Genomic DNA, 24,925 nt, shown 5'->3' on the forward strand with positions numbered 1-24,925 from the left:
GGCGTTCCATATTGCCAGTAAACCCTGAATAACATAAACAACTTTTTCCACCTCATAATTGCAGAAATCTAGCAGAAATATAAGGTGCCGGTAAGTGAAAAATTGATAAATTCATGACGAAATTACTCGGCATGCCAATTACTCTATTGATGTTCGACATTGCTTGATATTTATTGTGAAATTTTTGTTGTTTTCATAGATTTTAAATTTAAGTCAGCTGTCAGACGATCGCTTCGTCACACTCACAGGCACAGCCGCCGCGCCGCGCTGTACTGCTCACTGCCGGCGCATGCGATTCTTATGCACACATATCCAGTGGAGTTATCACGATTCTGTGATACAGTCATTCAAAATTTACAGGGGCTAAATCTCCGGGTAAAACCTGTAGCTAAGTAGTTGTTTGAGGTGAACTTGCATTAGTGCGACTGTGAGTGACTGTGCTGTGTCTGTGACATGTTGTACAAACTACAATTACAAACCATCTCCATTAATTTGGCAAGAGTTCCATATGCACCCTATCCACCACTCATTCAATGAACAAGGTTATGATATAACCTTGTTCTCAGTTATATCTCCATGTGTGGCAAAATAAGGATGGCAATGTTTGGCTTATTTTCTCTTTTTCTTTGGGACAAATGCTTGATTTTTTTACACTGACAGTTTCCATTACACCTATTCGTCATACAACTTGGCCCTTAAGTAAATTTGATTCTTTAAATTATTTTTTTCTTAATTAAAAATAGAGATAAAAAATGAAAATTTTCTTGCCATATTATTTTCCACCAATAGAGGGCGTACACAAAAATATGCCCAAAATTCAAGTTTTTGAGCGCTCTAGTGAATACAAAAATTATTCTTAAATTACAAATGAAAAATAAATTGCAACTGTATGGAAATTAGTAATTTTGGTCACAAAAGTGATATTTTAATCATTTTTTAAAGTGTGTGCTCTGTACAGCATTGGCATGCCATAGTCCAACCTGTAGATTTCCCACAGGCAGGGTGGTTGCAGTGAACAAGTGCCTATCCACTGTCACTGACTAAAATTTGAAAATAAAAACATGATGGACTCATGGAGAAGGTTCACTTCAGAATAATATATCTAGCGAATATTAGAAGTGCATGGCCAATATGGGACTGCAGCAGGGCTGCCAACTTTTGAGAAAAGTTTGGAGTGAGACATTGCGAGGGAGCGAAGTGACCAAGTCCGAGGGGGGAGGGCCGGGGGATGGTGTGGAAGGGGGGTGTCCCCCTTCCATGGTGGGAGGGGGGATACCCCCTCCCACACCCCCCCTCGGTCGCTCTGTGCCCTCGGGCTTGGTCGCTACGCTCCCTCGCTTAAGTATGTCTATTTTTTTCAAGAGTGAATATCGCCCCTGAGGAACCCAAAATTCAGAAAATGAAAAAAAAAATATGGTGAAATGTAAAATGAGCCTTCGGATTTTCCGAATCATCTATAGGTTTGAGCTTATTTTGAGCAGATTACGTTGGATTTCGAAGGTAAATTTGGTATCAAAATCTCATACTTTTGGTTACAAAAGTGATATTTTAATGAACTTTTTAATTGTGTGCTCTGTACTGCATTGGCATACCATAGATCTTCATGTAGATTCCCCCCAGGTAGGGTGGTTGCAGTGAACAAGTGATAGCACCCAACGTACACGTTTTTTAGCTCGTGCTGAGCAGGAGATTAGACTAGGACAGTGGGAGAGTGAAGTTGAATGAATGAAGGACAGGAAAGGGGTGTGGGGGGTGCTGGGTGGGGTAAAATTTCTAAAAAAAAACACAGACTTCTGGCATGTCTGGCCTTGGCTTGAGAATTCTTCTGTTTAAATGTTTATTTTCACTCTGTTTACAATGTTTTAGTTTTGTGTTTTGGGTTTGTTAAACTAGTAGTGTGTCGGTACATCAGGGGGCCTCATTTTCAATTAAATATTACTGATGCGCATGTGTGTATACCATACCGTTGACCTCGATTTGAGATGCAATTAGTTGTGCTGAATCATTAAAGTAAAAGATATATTTTAAAACTCTCTCTTTTTTTTTTTCAAAGTCAGAAAATGCCTGAGAAGAAGGATCTTGAATGTGATGTGTTAGTAGTAGGGGCAGGACTGTCTGGTCTGACTGCAGCGTATCGGATCCAGCAGAATGTTCCAGGATGCAAGGTCATTGTTCTTGAGGCAAAAGGTGAAAAAATAGTCTCCTGTATTTCAGGCTCTTATTTTTTTTTAGTGATTTTCATTTTACAGTTCTAATAAAATGGGTACTCCGGGCAGAAAAAAATTTATCTAAAACAATAAGAATAAAGTTCACTGAACAAATTGCTGAAAATTTAATCAAATCTGATGATAAGTAACAAAGTTATTGAATTTTAGAATTTAGCAATATTTTATGAAAACAATTAGCAGGCACGCTTTCAGGAATATTCATTAAGTGGGCTGATGATATAATTTCCCCACTTTCGTTTTTTTTCTTGTTATTACGTGAAATCCTAATTATTTCATATTTTCATGCTTGTGTGTCTCCCTTGTAACAAAATATGTTGCAGCAATGAATATATTTATTTTTTGTTATATGACACCTAGATAGATCCTTGTCATTTGATTGGTTGTTTGACATCGATCATTCAGCCCATTTTACAATGACGTCATCAACCGTGCAATTTTGGATCCATTCACCGTGCAATTTTGGATACATACGATTTTGTCCATTGCACGCGCGCACCGAGACTGCAGCATACTGTAGGCCTACGCGACAATCAACAGACCACAGACCGAGCTCGCACTGCATGAACATATTTTGCATCGAAATTCATAAATTTCATATGAAAAAGAATCTATTTTAGGTGTCATATAAACCAAATAATGAATGTTCTTATCATTCGTGCAATGGACACAATACTTCATGAGGTGAAAGATGAAATGTATGATCCATTCAACTCGGCTACGCCTCCTTGAATGGATCATTTCATCTTTCACCTCATGAAGTATTCTGTCCATTGCACTCATAAACATTCATTATTTGTATATTATTAGGAGTGGGCTATACATGGGTCAAAAATACTTTTTTTGTAATTTCAATATGACAACAGTTTTTTTTTATTCCTTGTAATGTATCTCAACATGAAATGACAATATTTTTTGTCTCGGGTCCGAGAAAAAAGTGTGCCGGGCCAAAATCCAAAATGGCCGCCAAACCCCCCCAAAATCACAGTTTTGGCCACAACTTCTTTATTTGGTGGTCTTTTTCTCTGGTTTTGGTGTCTATTCATATGCTTTGGGGGGCAGACAATTATTTTTTTCTATGATTAGTACTTTTAAACCATTATTTGTAGAGTTAAAAGGTAATTATACCTAAATTTTCAAATTTTTATATTTCTTTTCAGCCAAAAAGTAGGTTTTATCATCCTGGGGTTCTTGGATATTAGATGGTACGAGGTCAACAATAGCAAGCAGCTTCATATAGCTATATTGCTTTTATTCCTCTACTTTGGGTTTTACGGATATTTGTGAAATATATATCTTATTAAATAAAAAATGTCAATTATCCATTGGGCCTATACAGTACATGTATACAATGTACTGTACATAGTGCACTGCATAAATGCATTGGCCACCATGACAGCTAACAAGGCCTGTATAAACTAGTGTCATAGAAATGAGCTCTCAGGTTTAGAGTTAGATGCCTCAGAAATTGAAGATAAGTTTTGTCTCAGAAATTGAGGACGTTTTGTCAAATATGCTAATTCAGAGGGCGGAGAGAGGTAATTAACCCCACATCATGGCATTTTAGCTATTTTGGTCCCCATGCATAAAAATTTACCATTATGTTAACTTAACTTAATGGTAACTTGCATGGAATCCGTGATTCTGATTTGCTGTTGATCAGCGTTACCATGATAGTTACCTGACCCCATAAATATAGGCAAGTTTAGACACCACAACCAGGTAAAAAAAAGCCTCCAAATGGAGAAGATATGGTTAAAAATATGATGTATGTATATATGATATGTGATATTTTTGTGAATTTACGTTGCTGGTTTCATCATGTATTATACATCAGCTGACAAGCAATCAAATTCACAATCTAATTCTAAACATTAGGAGCTCATTTCTATGACACTATATAGTTTATGTCCATTTTATATGTCATGGTGGTCAATGCATGTATATATGCAGTGTAGTATGTACAGTAAATTGTATACCGTATAGCCCCTATGGATAAATGGCATTTTCTTTTATTTGATAAGATATATTTCACAAATATCCGTAAAACCCAAAGTACAGGAATAAAAGCAATAAAGCTATATAAAGCTGACTGCTACTGTTCAACTGGTATCGTCTAATATTTAAGAACCACATAACGATGAAACCTACTCTTTGGCTGAAAAAAATGGCTTTAAAAATTTGTAAATTTAAGTAAAAATCACCTTATAACTCTACAAATAATGATTTAAAAGTACTAAGTTTAGGAAAAACAAGTTACCTGCCCCCAGAAACATATGAATAGACACCAAAACCAGAGAAAAAGACCATCAAATAAACAAGTTGTGGCCCAAAATGTGATTTTGGGGGGTTTTGGCGGCCATTTTGGATTTTGGCCCGGCACACTTTTTTCTCGGACCCGAGACAAAAAATATTGTCATTTCATGTTGAGATAAGGTAAAAGGAACACAAAAAAACTGTTGTCACAGTAAAACAAAAAATCACCCATTTATAGCCCACTCCTAATATTATTTAATTAGCAAAGCAAATTACACAATTACATCTTTGACTTTATTTCTTGCAGACTATACAAGATTACTAAGTCTTATTTACCAACCAGACAATTTACCCAATAATTCATAGAAATTGTCATTATCTTTTCTTCTCACTGCGTATAAATAAATTGGATTGTTTTTACAACTGTTTTAATACTGCATAGATCTTTTAAATTGAGACAACATTTGATTTGTTGCAGCCAGTTTGGATTTGTTTTTAAATTGGCGGACCCAGGGCACTCATAAGATATTGAAATAATTTGCAATGGATTTGTACATTTGAGTCAAATTTTACCCTTTTAGAAGAATTTAAAACAATATGTCAAAATTTAGCCTTAATTAGGCCCCTGATTAGTTTAGGCTACTCAATGATTAATGAAGTCATTGACAAACCACCCAATGGGATTAGTTAATCTGCTTTCCTTGTATCAGTGAGATTAGTTAATCTACTTTCCTTCTATCAGATCGGATTGGTGGAAGAACAATGACTGTTGAAATGCAGGGAGCTCATGGACCTGATTCATGGGATCTAGGAGGTCAGTGGGTATCAAGGTAAATATAACTATTAGTATATGCACGTAAGCGCGTGCATGCAGGGCCAAATAATGAACGATGTGCGAGAAGAGCCAATGGATATACTGCACAGAGGTCCGCAGGACCGAGTGCGATATATCCATTTAGCGAGTTGAGCACAGAGCTCATTATTTAGGTCCTCTATGCACAAGAATGCGTGTATTGTTTGTTTGATACAATCCCCCCCTCCGGCCTCCCCCATGTTACTGAGTTGCCCCGAATGTTATATTTGATCTAAATTCTAGATAATTCCAGCACTATCCTGCACTCTGACGTCAGAGTGCAGGATAGTACTTTTGGTATGACGTCAGAGTGCAGGATAGTGCATTTTGGATGCAATAGTGCAATTCGCTGAATATCATGTGATCCGATTTGGACCAATCAGAGTACAGAACATTCTTGGGAGTTGTATAATAATAATAATAATGACTACAGTATCCTGTTGATTATCCTACTAATACGGCAATAGTTGCCTGCTAAAATGTAACTGTGCATAGTTGTATATTTCTGTATGATTCAGATCCCCTTATAAGAAACCCTGAATTTGAGATAAAAGATAACATTTTGAGAAACATTGTCTAATTCATGGAATAGCCCATGATTTCTATCATCATCATCATTATAGTCACTGCTTTATTCAGTTGTATTTGTCATCAAATCCTAATTGTTGTTGTCGTGATCCTCAGCTCACAGCATCACATTATGTGGCTCCTAGAAGAACTCGGCATTGAACATTACCCACAATTCAACAGTGGAAAGAAACTTCTCCAAGCAGGCAAAGAGTTTGGGATCACAGAACACCATGATAACATCCCATCGTTACCGCTTCTCTCTCTTGTAGACCTTAACAGGTTTATTACAAATGTAAGTCTACATTAAAAGCATTCTGATGAGAAGTACATTTAAGTAATAATAACTTATTGGTTAAAACTGGATCATCAGATTTATTGTCTTTTTTCAAAAGACATTTTATAGAAAATGCATATTGCAATTATCAGTATTTACTGCCAATGAAAAGTTATTGATTTTTTGATTCAAATTATAATGGATGTTCAGTGGTGGATCCAGAATTTTGAAACAAATTGGCACAAATGGCAAATTCGAAATTACAGGGGGGTACAGATGACATATTTCTTAGATAACTTTATTGATATGTATGTTTGATTGGCAATTGTCAAAATATAGAGGGCGTATTTTATTCCTTGTGCCCCTGTCTGGATGTGCCACTGGATTTATCACTCTGACAGCCATGTATCTCAATATGTTTGTTATTTGTTTGATTTATTTCTAGTGCCCATGATTTTTATGTTTTTATTGATTTTAAGCCTAAACACAACAGACATGTTGAAGGAAGAATTTCTTAATAATGAATTCATAGGCTATAATTAAATCTATATGCTATTCTATCAATGATTGAGATTTCTCTAATTGATGGTTAAGTGGGGCTTCCACTACAATCTTCTCTTTTTGATAAGCCAGCCATTTCTGTTTTCACATGTTATTTGTAATCTGTGTTCAATTATCAGTATTGTATGAACACTTTACTTATCTTGCACTGATCATTGTCCTACAATCTTATTTCTTATTGTTCTATTCCTTGTCATGATTATTCCGTTTTGAAATATATATATTTTTTCAATTTTGTTGATTGGAAATTGGATTTAAATTGAAGAAAATTTGAAAATTGTTGGCAAACATACATGTATTTATTGTTGACATGTGATATCTATATCTTATTAGTTAGATAGTATTGCTATAAAGTCTATATCTTGTGATGAGCCTTGGACAGCTGTCAGAGCCGATGAGTTTGATAACATGACACTAGAACAACTTGTAGAAAGCTGGACATGGACAACAGGTACGATCCAGGAGAGATTTAAACTTTCTCCCTTTTTCTGATTTTTTTATTTTTCTTTCCTTTTTATTCCAGAGAATAAAAAAGAACCTTTATTTCATAGTATAAACAAAACAATAACGAATCAAATTATTTTACATACAATATTTTACATACATTCATTCTTTTTATATCTTGTCCATATAATATACACTATTTTATATAAAGAGTACTAGTGATGCCTACTTCATAAAATAAAAACCACTGCCCCCCATTTTCCCCATTTATTTACATAAAGTGACTTTTTAAAACAGTCAATTTTTGTGAGCTGGCCTAAGGTAATATGAAACATTGTTTACAAGTTTAATGTTTGAAAGAGAGTTCTAATTTGTTGCTCTTTTGTGCGGTGAACATTCTTTTTATATCTATTGATTCAATGATGTGTGACCTATTTTTTATTCAGTTGCTAGGGATACTATTGAGACTGGCTGGCAGGTTGTTAGTGGTCTGAGGTTACGAGAGATCAGCGCCCTCTCTTACATGTTCTATCTTAGTTCATCGGGCGGACTGGAGAAGCTAGTAGAGACAACCGTTGGCTCGGCCCAAGAGCTGAGAATAAAGGTCAGTCCTGTGCACTCTGGTATGTGATGATAACCTCTCCAAAATAAATGTCACAAAGTAGCACAAAATCAAAATGAAGCTAGCAAATTACTGCCTCTGATCAGTTTTTGCCTGATGCTCATGAGACATCAATTGGTCCACGAATGAGGACGTATTTGTTAATGTGTCAGAGCAGTGTTGTTATGGTAATAGGATATAAGGTCTTCAACAGGGGGCCTAAGTAACAATCAACTTCAGTGATATTTCTAGGTAGCATTTGTACCATTTTCATATTCATGAATCAGATCCAGCTTCCATAGTTATTGCAATAGAAATAGGAAGCTCCAATTTGGATAAGAATTCCATGAGAGCTAACTCAAGAAATTCATGGTTAGGAATAACCACAACAATAAAAATTCACAAATGTATTGTATAACGCCTACTTAGCTTGTTGTACACAAGCAAATGGGAGGCTGAATGTCAAACATTCGTACTATCCAAAATGTATCGTTGCACGGCTTTAGGTGGTGACGTCACAATATGATTTAATTCATTGCGCTCAGTAAGAAATGAAGGTGCAATTCGCATATACATGTAGCCTGCTGGCTAAATGCGCAATGCTGCCCAAGGTCATGTGCGCTTGTGGGATTTTGCTTTTCGCTTTCAATATTTTTGCTCCCTTTTCATAGATTACTGCAGAGAAAAACTTTTTATTTTATATTTTCGCGAGATTCCAAGGTGTTGTACAACATAAATAGCGAATATTCATATTCGTGCAATGGTGCGAGATTTTGCATTCGGTTAAAGAAAGATACTCTCTATTCAACTCGGCCAACGCCTCATTGAATAGAGCAACTCTCTTTCACCTCATGCGAAATCTTGCACCATCGCACTCATGCTTATTCGCTATTTGTATATTATCACATATTTGTTTTTTTTTCCATGAAGGGTGGATCACAAGGTATGAGTCATCAATTAGCAGAACGAATAGACATTTCAAACATCTTCCTCTCTGAACCAGTTGTTTCAATTGACCAAAGCCAGCCAGACAGGGTCAAAGTTCATTCACAGTCTGGTAAACATTTCACTTGCAAGCATGTTATTGTTGCTGCTCCTCCTCACTGCGCAGGTAAGATTCAATCATTGTTTTTTTAAAGTGTAATGAGGAAACCTCACTTAAAGAAGAATTCTTTCATGTTGCGAGTGAAGTATAAGAAAGTGAAACAGGAACAAGTTGACCAAAGTTTGAGCATTTTCCTTTGTTAGACAGTCTAAATTTTTAGTAAAGCTTGAAGTATCTTCTAACATTCTTGTCTTACAAAATGTCAAAAATATGTATACATTAATGGCTGCAGTGAATGCAAATATTGGATGCTTCAATATTTCTGGAGAGATTTTCTCTAATCTGCTGATTTTTTTTATATTGTTATAAAGAACCAGGTAATATAAATGATACAATCAATAGTATGAATAGTATGACAAATGAATGAATGAATAGTATGCCAATCTTGTGTATAAAAAGTAATATCCAATTGTAAATAGTAAGGATATGTGAATCTATTTATGTTACACCTGATCATGTAATATTTTGTATGAACTTTTCTTGAGATAGTTTGTATTTCATTATCAAATATCAGGCCTGTCAAATATGAGCAAAATTAAAGTGATTGGAAAATAAAGAAAAAAAAAAAAAAAAAAAAAATTTCTGCCTCTCTTTTAGGATCAGTTCAGTACTTACCCGATCAGCCCACAAGAAGAATACGACTGACAACATCAATGCACACTGGTCATCTCTTCAAATTTGTAGCAACTTATAAAAAGGTACCTTTTTGTCTTTCAGAAGCAGTTGGCATAATATGAGCATTTTACAATACATACCATTATCTTGTATTATGAGATAATTACTTTTTTTGTGGGACAGATAGTTTATCCCCTGTAGCAAGCAGAAGTGAGAACGGAAAATAGATAAAGAATGATCGAAAGTTAATGAGGAGTCCCGAGCGCAGCGGAAAGTAAGAATTAATCAAAAGAACTAAGCAATGAAAAGTAGGAGAGATAATGGATTGTGTTGAGTAATCTCTCAGGATTAAAAGGAAAGAGTGACATGATTATTTTAGGGTGCAAGGATTTTGAAATGCTCAAATTATGTGAAATTTACACCCTGGCTTGAGTGATGAGACCGGGAGGGGTGGTGGTTGTTGGTGGAGGAAGGGGGAGGGGGCTGAAAAACATACGTAGGCTCCATTGCATATAAGTTACTATTAAGGTAACTCTACCATCCAATGGTAACTACCAGGGTAATGATGATCAACAACCAATCAAAATCAAGGATTCCATACCAGTTACCGTTGGACGGGAAAGTTACCATAAAAGGTCAATTCCGTAAAATATGTACGTCCGACCCCTTATATGTGGGACCTTCATGATTTTTCCTGTACCTGATTTCTTGTTCGTTTGACAGTCTGTAATGTTTTCGAAGGACCATGACTTGTTCAGTTTATATAGTGAAGTAAGACTTGAAAAAAATGGAGGTCGGTCGTACAAAAAGGTTGATCACTTCATGGAATTGCCCAATAGTAATTTTTATGCAGCGGGGCCCTGGAACATTTTGTAATTTTCTCTAAAACGAATTCTCTCATAGATCAATGTAACTGTTCTTTATTCCCCAGGCGTTTTGGAGAGAGGCTGGTTATTCTGGTGAGATTGTTTGTAATGGTAGCTGTGCTACTGTACCTGGCTGTAACAAGGCTCCTATTCAGTATGTCCTTGATGCTACAACCTCAGAAGGAAGTCCAGCTCTTGTTGGTTTCATTGGTAACCCAAGCCTTTGGGGACAAGTTAGCGTAAGATTCATTCCTTACTCGGTTCTCTTTGATTAATGTAACCAGACATGACAAAACCCACAAGAAGTCACACTGATTTTCAGTAGGAGGACATAAAAGTTGTTTTGGTTAAGAATGGTAAAATTTCTGTTTTTTGTATTTCTTGAAAGGGTATACTTTTTTCTATGGACTATATTAAGATGGGTATACCAAACAAAACCAACTGGCTATCTTGACAGTTTTAATTTACACCCATATTTTTTTTTTTGGGGGGGTATTATAATTTTATAATTATAACAAGTCTTTATGAATCAGGACCCGGGTGTTGCTTGCTTATAAATCTGTACACCATGCAAGTAGTAACAATTATTATTGTTATTGTAATATAAGTAAAACCAATTTTTCTTCTTCTTTTTATTATTTCCATTATTATTGTTATTAGTATTATTATTGTTGTTATTATTGTTGTTGTTGTTGTTCTTATTATTTTTGTTATTATTATTATTATTATATTATATACTACTACTACTACTACTATTACTACTACTACTACTACTACTACTACTACTACTATTGTATGTATTTATATATTTTTTTGCAGTACGAGACGAGAAAGACTGCTATTCTGAACCACCTTGCTGATTTCTTTGGACCTGCAGCAAAGAAGCCAATTGATTTCTTGGAAAAGGTATGGTCTGAAAATAGCAATAAATAGAGCCATTATCCTGGCAGCTAACTATGGAATTATTGATAAAGGATAGTTTGGGTATTGTTCTCTTTAGAACTTCTTCTTCCTCTTGTTCTTACAAAAAAGCATGAAACTGTGAAGATTTTTTTTTACAAAATACCTTGATATTCAAACATTAGGATTATAAAAAGCAATTTATGAAGTGAGGTAAAACTGGAGAAAAATGGGGATCAGGGACTGTTTCATAAAGCTTGTAATAAATTTGCAATAGCAGTTGGAAGCTTCTGAAATCCTTCAATCTGATTGGCTGATAGTAATTCTGTTTTTGCATTTGTTAAGTAGTTTTTATGAAATGGGAGCCTGATGTGCATATATGTTGATTTATTGTTTATGGAGTTCCCCTGTATGAATATATGGTTATTAATGACGTATTAAAGGGGAAGTTTACCCTGACGGTAAAGGGGTTTTAATGAAAGCTGAAAAAATAGAGAAAAATATTGGTGAGGGTTCAACAAAAATTCATCAAAGAATAAGAGTTACAGGTGTATGAATTAAGTCTGTGACGTAATACAGGTATGAGCAGCAGCCCCATATGTTGCATCATATTAGTTATAATATGTTCTTATATATAGCTGTTATGTAGTCATTAAAGTTCATGAAGTGAGACACTTTTTAACAAGTGGAGCGCCTCTAGCAGTCTCACCTGCATCACGCGATTCAATATAGCAGCAGTGCTGACTTTGAAAACTACTATAAAATAATTATTCACAAAAAACACCATTCATATAATGATATAATACTACGTTCATTGACAATAAATGACATTTGACCTTGATCATGCAACCTAAGACTTGTCAGTGATACTTGATTACCCCTATATCCACATTTTATAAACTAAATCTATAAACTTTGAAAGTTATGACAGCAATCTAATAATAACCTCCAAAATGGCCAAAGTTCAATGACCTTAAATGACCTTTGACTTTGGTCATGTGACCTGAAACTCACATGAGATGTTCAATGATACTTGATTACTTTATGTCCAAGTTTTATGAACGAGATCCATACACTTTCAGAGTTATGATAGTCTGGTCTGTTAGCGAAATTATGTGGACACGGTGGACAAAAGCATGATTTTTTCTCCAGACCTTTGTTTATGTATAAGAATTAAAAATGGGGTATGCTCCAAAAAATCTGGCTGCAGGAACAGTGAAAAAATGGGTGAAAATGTCAGAATTTATGAGTTTAGATTGGTCTGATATATAGACTAGCGCTAGTGCAAAACTCAATAGCAGTGCATTATTTTGCATTGAATAAGTTCTTGAATTCAGACCCTATTTGAACAGATCTTCTGTTTGTCCTCGCATCTCAATGCACCAAATATCTGAATGCAGATGCTAACCAAGCCCAAGGGTGGCGGTGGAGGGGGTTGAATGTTGGTGTGTATGTACATATTTTGGTCTTGGGGTAAAGATGTGCAATACACATTTTTTTGCATGTGTTGGAAATGGTGTTGCCATGGTAACAGTGTATTATGGCAAAAATAAGGTAAAAATCTTGCAGTTAGAACTACTTCCTCTGTTTTTAACCGATTCTCATGAAATGTGGCACACACATTGGTCTTGAGGTGAAGATGTCTAAGACACATTGTGTGTGTCTTTCAGAAATCTTGTTGCCATGGTAACAACACATTATATGGTGAAAATTGGGGAAAAAACTTACAATTCAAACTGCTTCATCAGATTTCAATCAATTCTCATGAAATTAGGCATACACATTGGTATTGAAGTAAAGATGTACAAGGCACTTTTTGTGTGTGTTTCAGAAATTGTGTTGCCATGGTAACAATATATCATATGGCAAAATTTAGGTAAAAAACTTGCAATTTGAACTACTTCATCAGTTTTGAACCAATTCTCGTGAAATTTGGCTCACACATTGGCCTTGGGGTAGAGATGTGCAAGAACCTTTTTTTTTGCATTTGTCAGAGAGTGCATTGCCAGGGTAGCCACATATGATTGCCAGAAATGCAGGAAAACTCATTGTGGATCAAACTACTTCCCCTGTTTTTAGTCAGTGCTCATAAAAGTTGGAAGAAATATTCATCTTGGGGTTAAGATTCATATTCAATTCTAAATGTCTTCTCTGCATTAAAATGTTCACGCCAGAGTGTGGGGGTACTAATCACCTTCATTAATATTTCTAGGTCTTGGGGGGAGGGGCGGGATTGGTCCTTAAAATCTGACAATGAAATAAAGAAGGTTAAAGGCGGTGGCCATTAGAAACATAATCATGATAAACACTCTTAAAATACGCATCCCCTCAAGGGCATAGGCTGGAGGTACACTGGGTGAATGTGAAACCTTCCGGTGAGGCAGAGGAGTTCCAACACTGGCAAGCAAAACAAAATGTGTACCCCTTCTACTTTCAACAGCTGATTTTCCAAACCTTAGTTCCACCTCCCCAAGATGTGCACCCCTCCCCATACCACTTTTAGTTCTACCTCCCCATGCTCAAACCAGTCTACCTACACCTTTGCCCCTCAGGTGTCTTTGCATTTTTAAAGCTAGACATTGCTCTTTTTTTTTTTTTTTTTTTTTTTTTTTTTTTGGGGGGGGGGGGTCTTTAGAAAATGACCTCATAAAAGTTAAAAGTTAAAGTTACAGGATTATGACTAGGAAATTCACCCCCCCCCCGAAAAAATAGGGGGCTGATATATTTTTTGAGCAGAAAATGCCCCCCCCCCCCTTAAAAGGTAAAAAGAGTCATTTGCACTTCAGACCATTCATTTGAAGTTTAATGCGTTCTCATTTGATAAAAAAAAATGTTTACGGTACCCAATTAACCATTGTTAATTTATATTCTCCTACTCAGTCTTTTATTCATATTCATATTCCGTTCCTACTCTTTTTTTAAACTTTCAAATCACTCTTGATTTTGAGCTTCACCATACCATCTCCTTATGTTTCCTTTCTCTCTCCAAGTATATTTTTTCTGACATATTTTAAAGTGTACATTTAATCGTGCAACTAATTATAGAAATATAAATATATACAAAAATCTCTGCACTTGTTTTAGAAATTCACTTGCAAATCCATGACTCAATAACATACCATATCAAAAATATACATATGTGCACAATAGATTTTAGCCTTATATTTTCTTTCATTTCATTTTTTCAGTATATTTCTGTGATAGCCCCTGCTTTATACATCCTACATCTCCCATTGTCAAAAAATGAATATTATGTTTCAGTAGCAAAATTGGTGGATGCTAACTCAGACTGTCATAAAAACAAATGCAAATAATTTTCCATTGGAGTAAAGACAAACTAATAAGGGATATGACTAGAATATAATTATATGTAGAGAAACTTTTATTTCTCTACATAAAATTATATTCTAGTCATATCCCTTTCAGATGGTGGTAACTGCAGGAATGGGAAAACTCAGTGATATAATATAAAACTAAAATTTTCACAGAGGATTTTCGGATAATAACTACATCCATTTTTGTCAAGCAACAGTTATTCCATTCTGAATGCTGCAACCTTGTTAATATGAATTTGATATACCTTTACCAAAATATAATATCATGACAGTCATTTCTTCAATTCTTTAAACTAGAAATTAAATATTGCTAATAGTATTGACAGAGTGTAGCCAAAATGGAGTTTAAAAGATTATGAAGAAAAAAAATAAATGTCATGGTATTATATTTCGGTGTAGGTGTAAACATTCAAAATGGAATAATTGTTCCATAATAATAATTGTTGCTAGATAATAATGAATTAAAATAGCAGAGAAAAATGTACTTAGAAAGGGAGACAAAGAGGGGGGGGGGGGAAGAGAGGAAACAAAACAAGAAGGTATGGTAAAGCTCAAAAGTGCAAAGAGTGATGAAATACAGTCAGATTAGGAACTGAAATGAACAAAGACTGAGTAGAAGAAGATAAATAAAACATTGATTAATTGGACACCGGAAACAATTTTTTGTTTAAAGCAGAATGTTTTAGGCTTTAAATTAATACGCTGAAGTGTAAAGGATTTTTCTCCCCCCCCTTTTTTTTTTTTGGGGGGGGGGGTTAAGTTCCTAGTCGTAATTATTTCCTTTTACTCTTTATGTGGCGATTTTCTAAAGCCCCCCCCAAAAAAAAAAAAAATAATAATAATAATAATAATAATAATAATAAATAAATAAAAATAAAAATGGAAGGGGTGTTTTTTTTAAAGAGTGTTTAAGTCTAATGGTCATGGCCTTTAACATTCTATGTTGTCAGTTTTTAAGGACCTTCTCCGCCCCCCCCCCCAAAAAAAAGAACCTATAAATATTATTGAAGGTGATTAATACCCTGCGCTATTATATGACGTTATAAAGGGGAATCCAACCCAAATAAACACTTGTTTTAGAGGAAAATGAAAAATCAGACAAGTTTATAGAAAGTTTGAACAATATCGGACAAACCATAAGAAAGTTGTGAATATATAAAAGTTGTAAACATTGGTAATCACTATACCCATGAAGACTTCAAATTGACCGCATATGTGATGTCATAGTAATGTAAGGCAAGGACCACTCTTCCATGTACTGGAATAATTAATTGGCTACAATTTCTTTTTTTTCAAAAGTTTTACTTCAAATTATATCTCGCTCATGAGGACATAAAACATTATACTGCCGGGTTTATATTACAGCCCCAATGGAATAGGGATTTAGGAGAAAACCAAAAATCCTAATAATTAAGTACTAGTCTTATGGGAAAGTTGTCCTTGCGGCCTCACCCCTTGTCATAATTTACTTACCCAGTTGCCAATTTGAATTCTACATACTAGTAGACTTAGGGATCTTAATTTTAAAGCAGCCATAACTTTATTTTGCTTGTCCGATTTCTTTCAAACTTTCACCATTCTTATTTTTCTCCTTTTCCATGCACACAACATTATGACCAAGGCTGGATTCCCTTTTACCACTGAATATGAATCTTTACACAAAATGAATATTTGTGTCAACTTTTATGAGCACAGGCTGAAAACTGAGAAATAGATTGATCCACAATGAGTTTTCCCTATATTTCTAGCTATATGTGGTTACCAAGGCAATGCACTCTCTGACAAATGCAAAAAAAAAAGGTTCTTGCACATCTTTACCTCAAGGCCAATGTGTGAGCCATAATTATTTCATGAGAATTGGTTCAAAACAAAAAAAAACTGATGAAGTAGTTCAAATGCAAGGTTTTTACCTAAATTTTGCCATATGATATGTTGTTACCATGGCAACACAATTTCTGAAACACACACAAAAAGTGCCTTGTACATCTTTACTTCAATACCAATGTGTGTGCCAAATTTCATGAGAATTGATAGAAAACTGATGAAGCAGTTTGAATTGTAAGTTTTTTTCCCCAATTTTCACCAAATGATATGTTGTTACCATGGCAACAAGATTTCGGAAAGACACACAAATATGTGTCTTAGACATCTTCACCTCAAGACCAATGTGTGCGCCAAATTTCATGAGAATCGGATGAAAACAGAGGAAGTAGTTCTAACTGCAAGATTTTTACCTTATTTTTGCCATAATACACTGTTACCATGGCAACACAATTTCCAACACATGCAAAAACTATGTATTGCACATCTTTACCCCAAGACCAAAATATGTACATACACACCAACATTCAACTCCCTCCACCACCACCCTTGGGCTTGGTTAGCATCTGCATTCAGATATTTGGTGCATTGAGATGTGAGGACAAACAGAAGATCTGTTCAAATAGGGTCTGAATTCAAGAACTAATCCAATGCAAAATAATGCACTGCTATTGAGTTTTGCACCAGCGCTAGTCTATATATCAGACCAATCTAAACTCATAAATTCTGACATTTTCACCCATTTTTTCACTGTTCCTGCAGCCAGATTTTTTGGAGCATACCCCATTTTTAATTCTTATACATAAACAAAGGTCTGGAGAAAAAATCATGCTTTTGTCCACCGTGTCCACAAGTAGGGCATTTTTGACGCTAACAGACCGGACTATGATGGTTATTCAACAAATACCCCAAACATGGCCAAAGTTCATTGACCTTTGACATTGGTCATGTGACCTAAAACTCTCACAGGATGTTCAGTGATACTTGATTACTCTTATGTCTAAGTTTCATGAATCAAATCCATAAACTTTTAAAGTTATGGTAATTCAACAGATACATGTACCCCCAACATGGCCAAAGTTCATTAACCTTTGACCTTGGTCATGTGACCTGAAATTTGCACAGGATGTTCAGTGATACTTGATTACTCTTATGTCCAAGTTGTATGAACTAGACCAATAAACTTTCAAAGTTATGATGGTAATTCAACAATACCCTCAACTTGGCCAAAGTTCATTGACCTTAAATGACCTTTGACTTTGATCATGTGACCTGAAACTCGCACAGGATGTGTAGTGATACTTGATTACTCTTATGTCCAAGTTTCATGAACTAGGTCCATATATTTTCGAAGTTATGATGACATTTCAAGAACTTAACCTTAGGTTAAGATTTTGATGTTGATTCCCCCAACATGGTCTAAGTTCATTGACCCTAAATGACCTTTGACCTTGGTCATGTGACTCAAAACTCAGGCAGTATGTTCAGTAATACTTGATTAACCTTATGGCGAAGTTTCCTGAACTAGGTCCATATACTTTCTAAGTTATGCTGTCATTTCAAAAACTTAACCTTCGGTTAAGATTTGGTGTTGACACCGCCGCTGCCGTCGCAGCCGCCGTCAGAAAAGCGGCGCCTATAGTCTCACTTTGCTTCGCAGGTGAGACAAAAAATCTCTATGAATCCTCATAATTGTACAATTATTTGTTCCACAGGACTGGGCTTCAGAACCATATAATGGAGGCTGTCCTGTAAGTCTAATGACGCCTGGTGCTATGGCAAACTGGGACACAATAAGGACACCATACGGAAGGTAAAAATAGTCAGTTTGCTGAAGTCAATGAACCTACCTGTAATAAAAACATAGCACATCAGGAGAAAGATATATTTCTCTTATTTTATATTCCTTACTCATGAATCTACTTGATTCACTGGATGTATGGGTTTCGATTTTATTTCATCGGTTTCCTAAATGCCATTTAGAAATTTACATTGGTATGTATGATAGTAATTTTTTTGATTTACTTGTAATTATATTTGTTGATTAATTTTATATTTTCAATAAATACTTGATTACCGGTATAATAAAAATCACTGTGGAAGAGCCGTGGTGTAGTGGTTCTGACTCTCGCCTTGCATACAGAGGGTCGTGTGTTCGAATCCCACCTCGGTCTAGCGTCCTTTGGCAAGGCGTTAATCCACACTTTGCCACTCTCGACCCAGGTGCTAAATGGGTACCCGGTAGGATGCGAAAGATATTGTATGTTTGAATTTGCCTGCGCCGTCATGAGGCTGCGATGTTTGAATTTGCCAGCGCCGTCATGAGGCTGCGATGAATGCAAGGAATGCTCCCCAGGGAGTGGAAATTGTGCACTTTTCGTGCGGGATTGAAATGAATCCAATGACCGGTGTAATGATGTTCTGTAAAGCGCTTTGAGCCATTCTGGGAAAAGCGCTATATAAAAATCGGCTATTATTATTGTATGTTTAAAATTAAGTTGAGTAATTCTCTTGTGGAATTATAAATAATGGAACATGTAATATTGAAGTATGAAATTATGTTTGTTTTCACTGCTGTACTTGTTCCATATCCCCCCAAAGGATACACTGGGCGGGTACAGAGACGGCCACTCATTGTATGGGATACCTGAACGGAGCCGTCCAATCAGGGTTGAGAGCCGCTGATGAGGTCACCCTTCAACTCCAACCTCCACCTCAACCTCAACGGGGAAGCCAGAGCTCTGAACCAGAAGTTGGCGGAGGTCTGTTGGTAGAGTTAGATGGAAGGAGAAGAGAGGAGGAGACATCCCAGGGATCTGAAGGATCACTCATCTGGACGATGGGTAAGCTGGCGTTCGTGGCGGCTCTGGTGGGATTCGCGATGAGGAGGGCATGGCTGGCCGGTGGTAGAATGAACCTTCCTTGGTTATGAAGTGTGTCGAACACGATGCATTCAGTCAATGTTTTTTTTTTTTTTATCTTGTAAGTATGAAAATGAACTGCTCATCTGTGTGGCTCAATTTGGCAGATAGATATTTGAAAATCATCTGTAATGGTATTCTGCTAACGATAGGGTTGTAAGCAGTTGTGTTACATAGAATCTGCTGTAGTAGTCATCACATGTCTATGAAAACTAGAGGATCATCATTGTTGACACAACCCCCTGATGCAGTGGTAATAGTATTCAAATGTGTTGAATAGCATCTGCTGTAGTGGTCGTCACATATTGGTGATAATTAGATCTTCATCATTGCAGGCACAGCTCCCTGTGTGGCAAACAGGGGTTAGCTGAATATATGCAGAGCTCTGTGTTTTATCTTGTGATTCATTTGTAAGTTATACATGATTATTGTGTATCTGCCTGAAATAATTTTACAGAATATATCGATGCCAAGTATTGAATACTAATTATGAATTTCTAGAATTTGATCAGAATTAGCGTAAACTGTTGCGTGTACATTAATTGTTTGTAATCTGAATGCAGTCTACATTGTCTTTCCTTTGTGTTTTTATCAAGTCATACTGCAATCAACTTTTGATGAAATTGTTAGTTATATAGTTGTGGCTACACAGCCCCTTCCCAAGTCTGGGCAGTCCTTGGACCAAGTGTAAAAAAAAAAAGCATAAAAATGTATTCTTTCACTCTTTATGAGTATTACATCTCTTTCAAAAACAATAAGTGAAGAGATAGAAAACATAAAAACTTAGTTGAAAGTATTCAGGTATATGCATTTGCATGGCACATAAAGAAAGCACTGTTCTTCTCACACTTGAGTGAGTTAAAAGACATCTCTAAAACCCTTTAAAAAAAGAACCACCTGAGTTTCATGTCCTAAACATGAGGTATTAAAGTTTTATAATCAAGGCAAGTATGAAAAGTAGATACTGATCTTTTCAACTACATAATCGGTAACATCAATATAACAACCTTTTGTAAGCACTGCCTTTACAAAACAACAAAATAATGCACTTGTCATTTGTAAAGGCACACCTCTTGACCCCCGGGGATGGTGCGTGATTGTACCAATGCGAGTCATACATTCTGATACCATGACGCACCCTCTGTCACAGAGAGTGACACACCATCACATTACATCGACGCACATTTGAGTCAAACATATGACACACAATTTCATGAAAATGACTAGCCAATGACGCACATTTGAGAAACACTTCTGACGCACCTTTTCGTGATCATGCCTGACCATGTGATTGGCCGTTTTCTGCTACAGTGATTTTTATTTCTTATACGGCCCCTTCAAATATAGATATACATTAAAAAGTTAAAAGATAACAAAAACTTAAAATATCAGACTCTTACAACAAACAGGTAAAAGGCAAGAAGCGAAAATAAAATATATGGACTAATAACATGGCATAAAAATAGTCTGAACTACGTACATGTACATTAATTTTAAAAAGACCAATTCAACAACTGGAAGTGCATGAAAAAAGGAAAGACAACAAAATTATTTGAACTTTGACATGATGACTTTACAAAATTTGGATAGATTCTTTAAGTGCTTAATAGATTTAAAATTGAATAGCTGATTAAACTAAATGACATTAGGTCTATGGTAATAATAAGTCTCAACATACTTCTTACGCTCATCATTGAAAAACGGACATACTAAAACATAATGAAATTCATCACCCTGAACTTCAAGGTTACACAATGGACATATTTCAAGAGGTTCATCAGATGAATAACGACATTTAGCAATTGGCAGATTATGGTTACCACATCGAAATTTACATAAAGATATCTCCTACATCCAACTTCAACAAATATTTTCTAAAACTGTTTCTTTAAAAAAAATTCTATAGTTGAAACACAAACGATTTCTATTAAATTCTTCATTCCAGTTTTGATAATCAATATCACGTAATCTACGTTCCATAGCTAACTTAACCACGGTGGTATTGGAAGAATGTAGAGTGAAATGTAAAAGAGGAATAGTCGTATTTTTATTAAAAAAAACCAAGATCAACAATCTTCTTTTCATCCCACCCTAACTTCCAAAGGTTGTCAGGGCTGTCTATGATTCTCGTTTCCTCTTTGCCATTCACTGCCTGCTTGCAAAAGATCCTATCTACATTGCATCTGCATCCTTCTTTGCCTCACGCAACATCTTACTTCTCAAAGGAGTCAAATCATCATCAACATACACCCTCTTGTAAGCATCAATCGACTTCAGATTCTTTTTGTTCTTCATGAGTTGGATCTTGACATCGCGCCTCACAAACTTGGCAATGATGGTCTTGCCACGCGACTGGGCATCCGCTCCAGCTGCACGTCTGCCAGGTAGGCGATGACTCACTGAGATGTCGGCCTCAGAGATATCTACCCCAACAGACTTCGCCAGCTTCACCAGCTTCACCACTATCTCATTGGTGTTCTCATCGGGGGTTTCGTCAATGCCATGGATCCTCACATTCTCTTGTCTGCCATACTGCTCTAGTCTGTCTACGTCAAACTTTGTTTTCAGGGTCTGCATTCGAAGACTAGACATGCCATTACTGCAATATAACTGCTTAAGACTAACATCCATCGCCGAGGTCACAGCAGCAGTGACAGCCTGAATGATGACCGGCTGTATTGCTTGAACAATACTCGACACAAGCTCTCCCATGCTCGCCCTATCAAGTGAACCACTGTGCATAGAAGATGGTTCAGCCTGACCACGAGCAGAAACACTTGAAACTTGACGTGTTGTTGTTGACTTCAATGGAGAAGAACTTCTAACACCACCCACATCATTAGTGACGGCACGATGTACTGCCTCAGATATTACATTCTTAAATGATACTTCACTGTCCAAATCGACACCATTATTCAAAGTGTCAGAGAGCACAGAAAACTTGTTTGCTGCCATATCCGGCGTGTTCATGTTAACGTTGCAGCCACCGGGACTCACGCGCGCGTTCCGTCTTTAGGATGGTTTGGTTTATCTATACTCATACTCATTTTTTTTTTTATAGACCAGGATTCTCTTCGTGGACTAGTTGGGAAGATACATGCAAGTATGTCTCAACTCTGCTTCAACCTGATCAATGGGTGAAGCCATTTCTTGATCACCTCTGTCCAGAATGGACATAGCAAGGACACATGCCCATGGTTCACTCATGTTATTCAAGCGGTGTCGGCTTTTGTGGTTCCCACCATCATGTCGACTATGTATTCCCTTGTCATCTCTTCTTACGATACCAGTTCCACTTCCTATCCCTGGAACATCTGACGAATGGTCTCCTCCACGATGGCGTTGGAGAACTTCCAACAGTTTTCAACAGGCATACTTTCATCATTAGGTTGAAGAGCTCGGGATGTACTGGTGGCCTTTGCAATGATTCTAACATCGCATCTTCAGCAAGCAAATTTCCAAAGAAATCAGTCTTGGTGGTGAGTGTAGCTGAACGACCCTGGGAAAACTCTTTCAACTGGGCTAGCACCCCCTTCACCACTTCTATCCCATCTTTGTGGTTCACGTCTGACTCGCTGGACTGATAAAACTTCTGCATCCATGGGCCTGACAGGAGCTTGCCGAGAAGGCCAATAACATGTAGTTCCACTTTAGCGACTGGAGTTAAAAAGTCATGGAGCAGAGCATTGAAGACCACCACATGTGACCGGTGTTTCTGTAAGGAGTTTCATGAAGAAATCTTCATGATGGTGGAGCTGCTCACTGATGTGGAACATGACGTGTAGTCTGTTTCTCCTGTAACTCGGGAGCAGGCCCTTTGGAAGGCCGGTGCTCTCTAGTGCACTGACGAACCCTTTAGGATCACCACGGCTAACCTTGCACCTGAATTGATTAAAACTTAGCATTAACTGATGGGTGATGCAGTCTGTTCCAAACGACTTCTTCTCCAGATTGCTGGGTTCGTTGGCCTTGAGCGCGGATCGAGTAGAGCTGGCTGTGGTGTCCAAGAGATGATGATTGCAATTCAATTCGTTGAGATGTTTTCCCCAGTTAAGTTTTAGTTGTCGAATTGTGGCATAGTTGACAGCAGTACGATCTCTTAATGTATTTGATATGTGATTAATTATTTTTTGGCGTGTTAGAGTAAAGTCTGTGCTGTAAAGTAGGCAGTAGACATCACTAAGATGATCTACAGTGTTATTGATGTGCGTTGCATAATCTTCTGCCTTGCCACCAGGTAACTGGTTCAACAGCGAGGATGTAAAATTTCTCCTGGCTTGTGATGTGAATGATGTTGATGTGTACACCGTCCCGAGTTGTGGCATCAAAGGCAATGATAAGATCTTCCTGGTCAACCAGCACTTTGGAACTTAAGATGATGCTGAGCTCTTGTGCCTCAGTTTTACAGTGTTTCTATGAGGAACATCGGGGATGTCAAAACCAAATAACTTCTACTTTATGTCATTGCGTTCCGACATACTTTTTTCGTTCTTGTTTGAACAATTGCGGTCTTTGTCTTCTGACAAGCACGCTTGTGTCTTCTTTTGGCGTTTTTAAAAATCTTTTTATATTTAATTAATTTCCTCTTGTATCTCTAGAGCAACCTGAGTCTTTTCCTCTTTTATTTGCCTGTTCTTGTGGGCGATAGTTTGGTTGAGCAGCTTAATTTTGTTGATCTGTTGATAATTGACAGGAGAAAAATGTTATAAATATAAATCTATTAATTTATTTGGAAATTTATTAATATCTATATTCATACTCAATTTTTTTTATAGACCAGAATTCTCTTTGTGGACTAGTTGGGAAGATACATGCAAGTATGTCTCAACTGTGCTTCAACCTGATCAATGGTTGAAGCCATTTCTTGATCATCTCTGTCCAGAATGGCCATAGCAAGGACACATGCCCGTGTTTCACTCATGTTATTCAAGCGGTGTCGGCTTTTGTGGTTCTCACCATCATGTCGACTATGTATTCCCTTGTCATCTCTTCTTACGATACCAGTTCCACTTCCTCTCCCTGGAACATCTGACGAATGGTCTCCTCCATGATGGCGTTGGAGAACTTCCAACAGTTTTCAACAGGCACGTTTTCATCATTAGATTGAAGAGCTCGGGATCTACTGGTGGCCTTTGCAATGATTCTAACATCGCATCTTCACGAAGAAAATTTCCAAAGAAATCAGTCTTGTAGCTGAACGACCCTGGGAAAACTCTTTCAACTGGGCTAGCACCCCCTTCACCACTTCTATCCCATCTATGTGGTTCACGTCTGATTCGCTGGACTGAAAGAACTTCTGCATCCATGGGCCTGACAGGAGCTTGCTGAGAAGGCCAAGAACATGTAGTTCCACTTTAGCGACTGGAGTTAAAAAGTCATGGAGCAGAGCATTGAGAAGACCACCACATGTGACCGGTGTTTCTGTAAGGAGTTTCATGAAGAAATCTTTATAATGGTGGAGCTGCTCACTGATGTGGAACATGACGTGTAGCCTACTTCCCCTGTAACTCGGTAGCTGGCCCCTTGGAAGGCTGGCGCTCTCTAGTGCACTGACGAACCCTTTAGGATCACCACGGCT

At 36.9% G+C, this 24,925-nt stretch overlaps 1 protein-coding gene across 2 annotated transcripts; it reads left to right on the plus strand.

The window, feature by feature from the left end:
* LOC129269929 (probable flavin-containing monoamine oxidase A) lies at positions 1-22,774 on the plus strand. 2 transcript variants are annotated; one of them, XM_064105484.1, is made up of 12 exons: positions 1-90; positions 2,054-2,187; positions 5,224-5,311; positions 6,019-6,196; positions 7,073-7,190; positions 7,630-7,787; positions 8,715-8,895; positions 9,487-9,587; positions 10,436-10,609; positions 11,190-11,276; positions 18,142-18,239; positions 19,028-22,774. In XM_064105484.1, the coding sequence occupies exons 2-12, from the start codon at positions 2,061-2,063 to the stop codon at positions 19,356-19,358; spliced, it is 1,641 nt and encodes a 546-aa protein (XP_063961554.1). In that variant the 5' UTR covers positions 1-90; positions 2,054-2,060; the 3' UTR covers positions 19,359-22,774. The 2 variants fall into 2 exon arrangements, with proteins under 2 accessions (XP_063961554.1, XP_063961555.1); XM_064105485.1 differs by having other exon boundaries at positions 13-90; positions 2,058-2,187; positions 19,028-21,392.
* Positions 22,775-24,925: the final 2,151 nt, after the last annotated feature.

This window comes from Lytechinus pictus, chromosome 10, assembly GCF_037042905.1.
Source record: "Lytechinus pictus isolate F3 Inbred chromosome 10, Lp3.0, whole genome shotgun sequence".
In the NCBI taxonomy this organism is placed as follows: Eukaryota; Metazoa; Echinodermata; class Echinoidea; order Temnopleuroida; family Toxopneustidae; genus Lytechinus; species Lytechinus pictus.